Raw genomic sequence first — 11,766 nt, 5'->3', positions numbered from 1 at the left:
CTGTGGGTTGCCACTCCTTGGTAACACAGTGTCTCACTATGCACCAGTGGACCATCCAGATGTCCATGATAAGATGGCTGTGCTTTCCCAAAGCAGGTATGCTCTCCTCAGAGGTGATCAGGTGATCCCTGACCAAGATGGGGAATGCCACACCAGTGTGTGCTGATGGTGTTACAGCAGGACCTTCCAACAACGGATAGCTAAGGAGGTGCAGGAGAAACAGAAGGCTATTGAACAACTTCCTGTGCTAATTTATATGAGGCAAACTTATTATTAATGGAACTGCTGGTAAAATAATTTTCCATCAAAGCCTTTCTCAATGAAAAATGAGGTGAGTGAAAGTACACATAACCAAAGTCTCTCTTTGGGGCTTCTATCTTTCAAGAAAAATGTGAAAAATAATGATTGCATTGGCTTGTTTTCCATCTCAATATTCTACAAGGAAAGTGGGTGATGTTTTTCTAAACATCTCTAATGTGAAGATCTTCAGTCAGCACAGCGTGAAGACCATATTCACTAGAGACCTCATTCTCTAACTTCAGCCTTTCTTCAGCCCTCCACCTCCCTTTTTATTCCCCAGGATGTGAAAAAGGTCTTCAGAAAGGTACAACAATTACATAGTTTGCCTTTATTGATCCCCTATAGTGCTAAGTCTCTAAGAGCATCTTTTATAAGGACTGCTGCTGATTGGTTGAAGATATTGCTAAGATACTGTAATGCAGTTGGGTGGGATAGAGGAAGCTAAGAAAACCTGAAATGTTTTTCTAGTTTCAACTATCACCATCTCTGGAGTTGTATAAATTTTAGGTCATCCTAACCCTGAGAGGATGTTGAGCAAGTCTTCATGGTAAAGTAGATCCTGTAAAGTTACAATGATCAAAACTCTCCCCAGTCTTTATCTGGGAAAAGCTGCTGAAGCAGTCACCATTTCATGTTTTATTTAGGACATATGCAACAATGTTTTTCTTCCTATTATTATTGTTAAACATAAGAGCATACGTCCCATTGGGGTTTGGAGAGCATGAACTCCACAGCACCCCTTGGAGCAGTGATGCAGCTACTCTGGGGGCTTTTGGCTGCCACAGTGAGAGGTGTTTTCTCATGAGCAGTGCATTGCAATGGCAATTGATTACCCTGGGAAGAAGACCATCAGTATGTTTGTTACATTTCCCTTATAAAATATCCCAAAACTTCTCATTCATCTTCATAACCTTTCAGCTGGTGACACAAGGCAGGGAGAATGATGTGAAGCTGGGGGTGGTGGCAAAGAGAAGACACAACAGCACAGAGATTGCATTTGAAGGTACAAAAAGGTGTAAAGCAAGGAGAAAAGACAGGAAAATACTCTGATGAATGTGTTGGAATTCCAGGTAGGATAGTACAACAAGGGGTGGGGGATTGAGCTGTGGGAGCCTGCTGAGAGATGCATGCAGGGAGCAGGTCAGAGCAAACACCACAAGAGTGATTTTGTTGGGACAAACCCAGTGATTTTGTGTTGACATTAGGAAATCTAGGCAGCAGCACTGTGCTGGGGATGAATGAGAAGCAGCAGCAAAATCTGCCAGAGAAGGGGAAAAGGGGAGAGCCTGAGCCCTGTGCAGAAACAGAAGGCAGCATTCGGCTGCTGAAAGGAAGGAGACAGACTGTGTATGTGCTTGGGGAAAAGTGGCCATTGCCCTTGTCTTGCTCACCACAGCCCACAAAGAGAGCCATGACCACAACAGATCCCAGGCCCCTCACATACAGGGTTTTATGTTGGAGTAGCTGCTGTCTGCCAAGGGTAGTCATGTTCCTTGTTCAAACTAGTGGGGAATAGGGATTTGCCTTTACAAACATTTTTTAATATATATGTCTATTAAACTGAAATAAAATTTTTAAAGTTTTTTAAAAGCTAGCTGGCTAGCCATGGTCTTTCCAGATCTGTATTTCACTCCTGCAGCTGTTGTAAGTTCAAGGAGCGCATCCCTGGCTATCGATTTTTCTGACACCTTTGAATTAACTGAAGGTTAAAGTCTGTCAAGAGAATGTTTAATTCATGTATTTAGCAGGCACAGTTCTTTCATCTGCCAACACAATATGCCAGGAAATATGCTAAATTGGAGCAATAGCTCAATCAGGGCTAAAACAAGAAACTGTTAAACAGCAATGCTTCTGCCAAGACACTGAGAGCTAGTATCAGGATCATCTCTAATTATGAATTCTGCTAGCTGAAGTAATTAAAGAGCTCATTCTGGACTTGCTTCATGGAGCTTCTCCATGCTATTGACTAGTGGGAATCTCCTCATCCTGGCAATCTCAATTGGCCCTGGATGTCAGTGGTGCCATCAGGAGAACTGGACTCTGCACCAACTCAGCCACTTCTTCTACCTGACAAAAGCACAGCTAAGGCAGAAGAAACCAGCTCATATGATAGGTAATTCCTGCAAGGGAGACTTATTCAAATGAAAGAACAACCAGGACAATGAAGACAAGCTGGCCACGAATAAAGTTCAGCTGGAATTTGGAAGAAAGTTTATTTTTTGCTGCAAGAGAAGCAGGATTTTGAGACAACCTTCCAACTAGCACAGCAGAGCCAAAAAAAACACAGGAAAAAATATCAACCCAGACCCAATGTTGTGCCTTTAGCTGGAGTTGGGTAGTTTTATGAAATAGACTCTGTGGCAACATAGGAAACAGCATAGGTCTTGTCTCTGTAACCCAAGAATCTCCTCTAGGCTGATTATTTAATGCAGACCATGAAAATTGTTGCACTAAAATGCCATCCCCTGTGTAGGTTTCAGTAGGTTTCAGTGGGTGTGATGGATAACCACACTTTGCTCAGAGCAAGAATGTTCCAAAGGACATGAAATGGCCACTTAGGGCTTAAGTATTATAGTCCAGCTGGAGCAGCACTGATGCTACAGCAATTTACCTTAATGATTCAAGAGCATATTTCACAGCAATGCTGTATAGCTCTTTCAACCTAAAAGCCCTTTCATGGCTTAAACTCAAATTTATGCCACTCACAGAATACATCTAAAAGAAAAAAAAAAAAAAAAAAGCATATCCACCAAAACCAGGAAGAAAAACAGAGGATTTAGAGCTGTGAAAACCCAGAGGTTAAAATGTGCTGAAGGAAAATTATACAAAGAGTGCCAATGATTATAGAAGTCTCATAGTAGGAAGACCATTACCTCAGGGGTCAGCAGTGAAAGCCATTAAACAGACATTACGGGGTACAGTGTGGTAGGGCAGCAGCAGGATGCCCAGACTCTGCAGCACCAGTCAGAGGCAGTGCTTGTGGGACTTCAGCCAGCTCAGCAAGCAGCTTTGCTGTCCTTTGGAGACGGCACATGGCTGTGTCACTGCTGCAGGCAGGTGATATCACCAAAGGACTCTGCGAGGGCCATTCCCAGCAGACAGCCATTAGGCAATAGCTGAAAGAGGACAATATGGGTGGGTGGGCAAAGGAAGCTGAAGCAGAAAAACTAGAGCCCTGTCCAGATACAGCTTTAATTAGAAAATCTACCATTAAATGATAAAAGTTATGTATCTGAACACATTAGTACGCTGTTTGTATCATGCTCAAGACTGATTCAGCTTTCTTAGTTCTCACACCTGAAAGGCTGACCTCTTCACAGCCACATTCTTCCCACCTCCCTCCATGAAGCATATAAAACTGAAATTCAGAGAATCTAAAGAAAAAAGAAGGGAAGAGCTGTTAGCCTTAATATCAGGTTTCATGGGACAGATTTTGCAAGTGAGGGATGGACTGGTGCTTATGTGCTGCAGACTGGAGCCCGATGGTGGCAGCACCCATGCCATATCCAGCACTGTGTGTGCTTTCCTTGCAGCTTTGCCCTGTGAAAGAGAAGTTGACACACAAATTTGCAGGAAAGAAAGAAAATTGGCTGAGGCTATCTTGGAAAAGCATGCAGAAACCATCAAATCCGATAATTAGCCTTTTCCTATTGGGAAGGTGTGAACTGGAAGTATTTAATGGAGAGGAGTAATGGGGTAGTAGCAGGTGGAGGAGCAGAATGGGACAAACCTGAGCCATTATCTTCAGCAAACCTCACCTGCTACAGCTCCATGTTATTTGTCTGGACTTGCCCCTGGGCTCCTGATCACCTTCTGCAGGTTTGTCTCCATGCCAGCACTGATCTGCTCCTCACTCCTCCACTGGTGAAACAAATCCCTCGTGCCTAGGTGCAGGCAGTGGTGGTCTGGTCCCTTTGGGAGTCAAAAAAGTAGTCATGGCTTTTGCTTGGCATCTGGGGCTGGAAGTCCTCTTACACCCTCAGCTCTGGCACTTCACAGTGATGTGATTGCAAAATCTTGCTGATACTTAAAGTCACCCAAAGAAACCAGGCAAAAAAAGAAGCTACTAACTTTTTTTTCCTTTGGGTTCCCAGCAAAGTAACTCCATCTGCCAGGTTTATTTGTGGAAGATGCTGTAACACAGAGAGACGTTGTCTCAGCTCTTATTTTACCCATCTTGATATTCATTGATTTCAGTGGAATTGGTCTTGATCTCCAAAGAGTTACAAAAGAATGATAAGCACTGGTTGCTGTGCGGGATGGTTGAAGGGGATAGAACCCGGACCTGGAACTGTGTGCTTTCCCTGGAGAGTGAGGTTCCTCTCCTGAACTAGATGTGTGTACTGTGCACAGCTAAACTGGATAGGGCAACCAAGCAGCTAGAGATTGGCACACATTTCTCAAGGTCTCTGCTTCTCAACTCCCTGTTTCCAAATCAGAATGTAACAATTTCTTTCTTGTCTTCTGAACACAATTTTTCAAGGCTCCAGATGACCTTTTCTTTACAGTACTAATTCCTTAAACCTATAATTTTCTGTTTCCCAAATTCACCAGGGGATTGAATCATATGCAGTGGGAACCTGTGAGGAAATCATATAGAGGACTTGCACCCAAAATGTTTGCTTGTGCTGCACCATGCAGCCTGAGGAGGCTACTTCATATGAAACCATCAAGGCACCTCCAGTTACAGCTTGGTTGAAGTCTATGGAATGAACAAGGCAAGTCCTTCTGGCACCTAAAAAGCAAATCAAGCAAATGAAAGTTCAGGAGGACCTTGTCACAGCCCAGACTGACTGCTCTGGGGTAGGAATGAGATGCAGACAGACTGGCACACACACACGCTTGTATGTGTACAAACACAGCCAGGACTTTCAAGCACTTTTTTCCACTGATGCTCCCCTGGCACAGGGAGCAGACGCAGAGCTGGGATGCACGGAAGGATGACAGCCAGTGGCAAAGCATCCTGCACCGTGTGACCTTTGCCTGCTTTCTGCTCTCAGTGCAGTCTGTGGCAGCCAGGTGGGAGGAATGGCAGTGCCACTGGTTTTCACAGAGTGCAGGCTGTGATGCTACATGAGCAAAGTGACCCAGAACATCACTTCCTCTGCAAATCTAGAAGCTCCTGCCCCCCCCGTGCAGCAATATCTGCTTCTACCCACCATGACATAAGAGCTGAGCTACTACAGCTCCACTCACTTCAGAGCAGTGCTACTGATCCTACATCAGCTGAGGACGGCACTGCAGGCATTTCAGGTTTTCCTGTTCCATCTGTACCTCTTTTATGCATCCTGCCTAAAGCAGGTGGCACAGAACCTCGCTCCAGGGTGCAGCAGAAGTCACAAATGGAGTTTTCACAGCAGCACTCACAATAGACAGTGGGCAAGTTTTAGACAGGAACAATAAGGTATTAAAAAATATTTACTAGACTGAGAATCAAGGAAAGACTGTAATGATAAAACCTGTACCTTTGGTTAGCCACTTAACTGGTAAAATGTATTTAATTACCTTCTATGGATTGGCAAAGTGGATAGGCAAACCAGGAACTCACATTCTTTTCAGACAATAAAAAGCAGTGAAGGTTTTAGCCCTAGGAACAAAACTTCATTGTGTGAAAACTTCCTGGCTCCCAAGTCCAAGCCACCCCAAAGGATCTGCCCTTTATTTCTGTGGTATTTATCAGCTAACCCAAATATAAAAGCTGGAAGACAATAAATCATCCCTTTTTTCTTTTTTTCTTTACTGCTCTTTACCTGGGGAGACTCCAAAGCAGCAGGTATTCTGGACACATTGCAATTCCCATGCAGCCCCCGGGGTTCAAAGCCAATTAACATCTTACAGAATCAGGCTCACCCATCCCAGGTGAAAAGTTCTGCAGTGCTTCCACCTGCAGAGGCTGCCCAAACCAAAGCACCAGGCTGTCACCAGAGCGAAGTGCAGCAAGAATAAAGACTCACATTTTTTCATTGTTTCTTTTAGCACATACAACACAGTGCAAAAGTCTTTTCTGAATTACAATTTTTTATTAGATGAACACAGTTTAATACATAGTGTGTACATGACCTAGGATGCAACATGCTCCCTCCCCTACCGAGTTACAGAACATTGATGCTGTGAGGGGGAACAGCAGCTCTGCATTTGTGACCTCCCAGGGGTGTTACAGGTGGCCGGGAGTGGAAGCTGTGCACACAGGCAGGTCTACACAGGACAGGATGACACACATGAGGAGGAGAGAAAGATTAGGAAGAAGGGAGTAAGCTGGATCTGCCCTGGCTGAAGGACTGCTCTCAAGATGATGTTCTCTGTTCTCCCTCCCAAATTCCTTAGGGAGCAGGAGGGTGAAGCATAGGCCATGATGCAGCTGGAGTCCTGGAAAGCAGTGCTGGGTGGTGTCACACATGGCACTGCCAGCCAAGGGCCCCTGTGAGAGCCACTGCTCAGGGTGCCAGAACAAGCCGTGGGCCATTCTGCACTGGGTCTTCCACTCCTGCTCTCTGTGCAGGGTGAACATATGGGGTTCCATCCTCCTCCCATTCATGCCAAGACCTAGTGAAATCAGTGAATAAGTCACTGAAGATTAATGAGACTTGGCATTTTCTTGGTGATCACTCCACTCTTGCACTCCTGTGAAGGGCCACAAGGCCGTTTCAGGGTCCTGCTTCTGAACCATGGTATTGCTTGAACAGGACACCTCAAATAAATGGCCTGATGATGGAAAAGGACAGGGAGGGACAACCAAGAAATCCACTGAAAGCTTGGCAGCTACTCTTCACTTCAGTGAGTTGGGCTGCTCAACATTAGAATCAGATACTTATCTTAAAGTAAGTGTAAACTTATGGGCTTTAGTCCAGGTTCACGTCCCTTGGAAGGTTTGGTTCTAAATAGTCAACAAAAAGGAAAAAAAAAGAAAGTCACCTAGGAAAAATCAAGAGTTCAGAAGACTCATCAAAAACTGTTTCAGTCTTACAAAGCACGTGCCTTTTGACTCAGGCCTCAAAATAAATTTACTGTGTTATTAAAAAAATAGCAATATAGAAACTACCCCTTTTTCAGTTCAAAGTTTAAGCACATCTAAGAAGACCCTACAGAGACAGTCCTTTTTCTGGCAAGGCACTATCCAGTAGTGTGTGGCACAAACAAAAATACCTCTATCAAAGCCACTGATACAGTGAATGTGCATGTGCATGTCAGCCCACACAGCAGCTTTAGCTAGGTACAAAGATTAACAGTTTCACTCACACTGCTCTCCATTTTAAAAAGTGGGGTAGTTATCAGTATTAGCTAGACATTGGGATCATTTGGTTCTTAAGCATAACTTTGTATGTCAAAATTTTAAACAGAATTAAGGATTTCCTATTTCTTTCAATAAATGTCTCTAGTTTCCCCAGACCTTTTCAGTTACCTGATAGTTACATTTCTTTACTACAAAACTGATTTAAAAAATTCCAGACCATCTCACATAACAAACTAGAAGTCTACTTGCTTTAGTTACAAAAATAAGGCTGTTGTACAACAGACAAAATTCACATCCAAATATATATACTTCTTTTTTTTTTTTTTTTAAACTAGCCATTTATAATTCAAAAGCACATATTCTAAGGGACTTACACTGCCAATCCATACAAGCAAGCAGGATATCTTTGGAGCTAGTGTTGCCCTTCATACAACTGATTATGCCCACATGTGTGCTCCGAAATAAGCCAGGTTTACTTAACAGCTGAAACAAGACTAACTCTCCACTAAATGAGAGCCTTCTATTCTACAATTATCAAAATTCAAAAGGAGGTTTGTGAAACTGATTTCACCCCTGGAGAAATCAGTGTGGTTTTTCCTTTCATATCAGTAAGCCTGGGATTTCACCCAGGATTACTCATGTGCATATGCTTACACACTTCAGTAAGTTTTTCAAACCTGGGACTTCAGGCAGTTCTCAAAGTTTACAATGTATCAAGTACATGATAAATCCAGGATGGCTTCTCTGTAATCAACTGCAAAATTACATAAATTTATATCTGTATTCATTTACAAAGTTAAATACTTTTTTTTTTAAGAATAGTTATATTGAACTTGGTGAAGTTAACAATGTATAATTACACCTCATGTCATATTCCCTTCCTATAGTTCAAGTCTCATGAAAATATGGGATTGGTTACAAGAATGTCACAGTACCTTAGCACAGACAACATAATTCTTAAAAATGCACGTACATATATCAATGCCCATTCAGGATTCCTTTAGAGAAGGTGCTCTGGCAAAGATTTGGACCAGTAAATACAACCATGGACTTCAAATCTGTGTGTGCTCTTGCTCCATCCAGCCCTTTAGATGAACTGAGGAGCCAGGTTTGTTCAGTCAGGTAAGAAGAAGACTAAGAGGTGATCCAGTGGTAGCTTTCAACTATCTTGAGGCCATTAAAGAAAGAATGGTGCCAATCTGTTCTTGAGAGTGCCAGAAAAACACAAAGCAAAGACAGCAGCCTCAAATTAAAGCCTAGGAGTCAAAGCTGGACTTCAAAAAATAAAGTTTTCACTAGGAAAGCACTGCAGCAATGTCACAGATTACCTAGAGAGTTATGAGATCTTCATCTCTGGATATTCTTAATGCTCTGCTAGACCAACCCATATCTGATCCAAGCTAGTGTGGTTCTTAAGCCTGATTTTGACAGTGCTGGACCAGATGACCTTCAGTTGTCCCTTCCAGCTGACATGTCTAGTATGCCATGGTTACTGACATCAACAGAACAGGTGATTTTTTTTCACAGTGTTGCTTCTGTTGTGGTAGTGTTGCTTTCTGACATTTTTTACAAGTCTGGCTTCCTTCAAACCACATGGTCTGAGTGATGCTGTGATTGCAAAGAAGCTTTTCCACACAGGGTTGTCTTTCATTCACCCAAATACATAAGGACATTGACTGTGATGGCACTACCTTGCCAGTATGAAATCCCTTGAGTAAAAGCTACATTACAGGGTAGGTGTTATTTATGTAGCCAGACTTGATTCGAAATGCGTGATGCAATTTTACTTCTGTCTAGAATGCATCTTGTAATGGTTATTGGCAATTCATGGGCCTAAGTTCTGCTATGTGGATCAAAGCAGTCCCACTGGAATAATCTCTACCTCCTTTACTGGGCTCCTGTTGCTCAGCTGAGCAACCCCTGTGGCCTCACTCAGCAAAGCACACACTCAGCTTTCTCACTGTCTTGGAGGCACCTCCACATGACCACATCTGGGGATACAACCGGGACAACAGATAGGCAGGTTAGGCATGCTCTTGAACCACAGTGGAGTGTTTAACCATCATGGGACTAAAACCTGGCTCTCAAAGCATCCCCCTGACTCTCATGTGGCTTGTGGTGGAGCTGTGTGTTATCGAAGGTAAACTGAAGGTTTTGGCAAAATTTCATTTTAAGACAGTCCAACTCTAGAGCTCCAACACTGCATGTTAAGACTTTCTCAGTTAAGAGAGAACTTCATATTATCATTAGCTATGAGACCCCTTTAGTTCTTCAGAACTCCCCAGTACCACCAAGTATTTTACTGAACATTTCACCTGCATTTGGAAACATGTCAAAATATTTCACTTTGGCACCTCCTTCATGATAGCAACTTGTTTTAAACAGTCAGTTGCAATGTGCATCATTAGACAAATCAAGTCTTCATTAACGAGATTAGCAGCCCATGTCTCTTAAAATAACCATGATCTAGAATAAGCATCACAGTAAATAAATGTAGAGCAAAAATACAGCAGTTTTTGGCTTAGACTGAGATCTCAAGATTGATACTTTCTATCTTCTGGGTCGTAGCCAGCCCAAACATCATAACAACCACCAGCACTTTAACTATCATGATGAGCTAATTTGAACTACAGTAGTGGGAAGAATTAAAAAAGGTAAGGAATATGACTATATAAGTATACCCATGAGTGATAGAAGCCCTACACTTCCACTCATTCTCAAACATACATGTCTGTCAGAATATCAGGGCCAGTTGCAAAAGCAATCCAAAGACAAAAGTGAAACATCAACAGTGAGCATTTTTACAAAGGAAGATGAGTAGCCCAGCCTTAATCCTATTTCATGTGAGTGTTATTAGCTCCACATTATTGGAGAGCACCATCTCATGGCAAGCAGACTACTACTAATGATACATGTTTGCTCTATCACAGTGATCCATTAGGGAAGCTGTTATGTGCTGAAGAACGGAGTCATTCATTCAGGAATGTGCTTGTTGATACTTCATGTGGGCTTTCTAGGGTTCTGACTCCTATTGAAAAGAGAAAAAATAAAGAGTATTATTTATTATTCTTAACATAATATTAATGTTATGAATACATTTTCATCTCCTGTACCTGTGACCTTTGCATATAAGGTGACCCTAACCCTGGACCACAGAGGAGCTGAGGATGCATCTCTCTGAAGTACCACCAGACTGAAGCAGAAAGTTTATAAAGACACCCCTCCAGGCCTCCAACATCATATTTTCTAGTAACAGAGCTGCATAGAAGCTGCTATTTCAGATTGCTTCAGAACATCATCTTTTTCCTAGGACAAGTTCTCCGAGCTATAAAGTGAGGCAGGCTGCCAAAATAACCTGCTTCTGTGGTTCTCTGCTGAGGCTCCTTCCTACTCCTGTCCCTCAAGGGGTCCAGAAATAAATGAATTCCTGGCAGAAGAAGAACTCTATAGATACCCAAGAGCTACCACCCAGGCCTGAAACAGGACTAGTACCAAATATATCTATACAGTATCCAAAGGCAGAAAAATCCTCCCCTATGTGTCTCATCTACTGAAAAAAGGTGCACCATGCAGCCTGTTTGAACAAGTGTCCAGACTTCCATATGGCAGTAAAATTTCCTCTATTATACTGCCCTCAACAGAAAGATGTTACCTGGCTTTGTGTTTTGACCTGTATATATGTGTTTGCTAAAACTGAATTCAAAAAAGTTAATATAACTTCTGACTGCTCCAGCATTTCAGCATTAAAAAAAAATTAATTAATGCCTAATGAATAAATGCTGAGCTATTATGCCAGGCTGCAGACAGTCCAGTGATCAAGATCCTAGTTTTGTCTCCTTTTATAATTAAGCCAGTTGCTTACAATTTAGATTGATCATGTGAAGGAGAATGTAGTTTTTAAACTTAATTTATCTACTGTCCCAAATTACTCCCACATATATGCTTGTTTTCATTTAAAATGCTTTACTCTCCTTACAACCATTTTGATTACTTCATTAGCATGAAGCTGATATGGACAAGGTATGGATCAGAGCAGCAGTGCTTCCAAACACACAGGGTTCCTTCCACTCAAAAACATTCAATCTCAACACTTCAAGAGTTCCATGAAAAATCTGCAATACTACACTGACCTTTGATGCCAAAGTTGGTTTCAGTCCAAGAAAGGAGAACACAGTGTTGCTCTCCTTTGATTCAAAAAAACCATCATAATCCTAGAGAATTAAAAGAAGATGAGT

General features: G+C 42.3%; 1 protein-coding gene across 1 annotated transcript in view; it reads right to left on the bottom strand.

The window, feature by feature from the left end:
* Window positions 1-6,300: 6,300 nt before the first annotated feature.
* The window catches only part of SH3BGRL2 (SH3 domain binding glutamate rich protein like 2), a 39,483-nt gene continuing 34,017 nt past the window's right edge, over window positions 6,301-11,766 (bottom strand). Inside the window, exons 3-4 of the mRNA XM_042016650.1 lie at window positions 11,662-11,742; window positions 6,301-10,559 (exon numbers count right to left, since the gene is read on the bottom strand). Of these exons, the coding sequence (XP_041872584.1) occupies window positions 10,545-10,559; window positions 11,662-11,742 (96 nt within the window). The 3' untranslated portion in view covers window positions 6,301-10,544. The remainder of the gene's footprint in view (window positions 10,560-11,661; window positions 11,743-11,766) is intronic.

Source organism: Corvus kubaryi, unplaced genomic scaffold, assembly GCF_017639235.1.
Source record: "Corvus kubaryi isolate FWS band 111438036 unplaced genomic scaffold, C.kubaryi_AGA036_p1.0 split3-73, whole genome shotgun sequence".
Taxonomy (NCBI): Eukaryota; Metazoa; Chordata; class Aves; order Passeriformes; family Corvidae; genus Corvus; species Corvus kubaryi.
The sequence above is the reverse complement of the archived record's forward strand: the minus strand, read 5'-3'. Positions and strand labels throughout refer to the sequence as shown.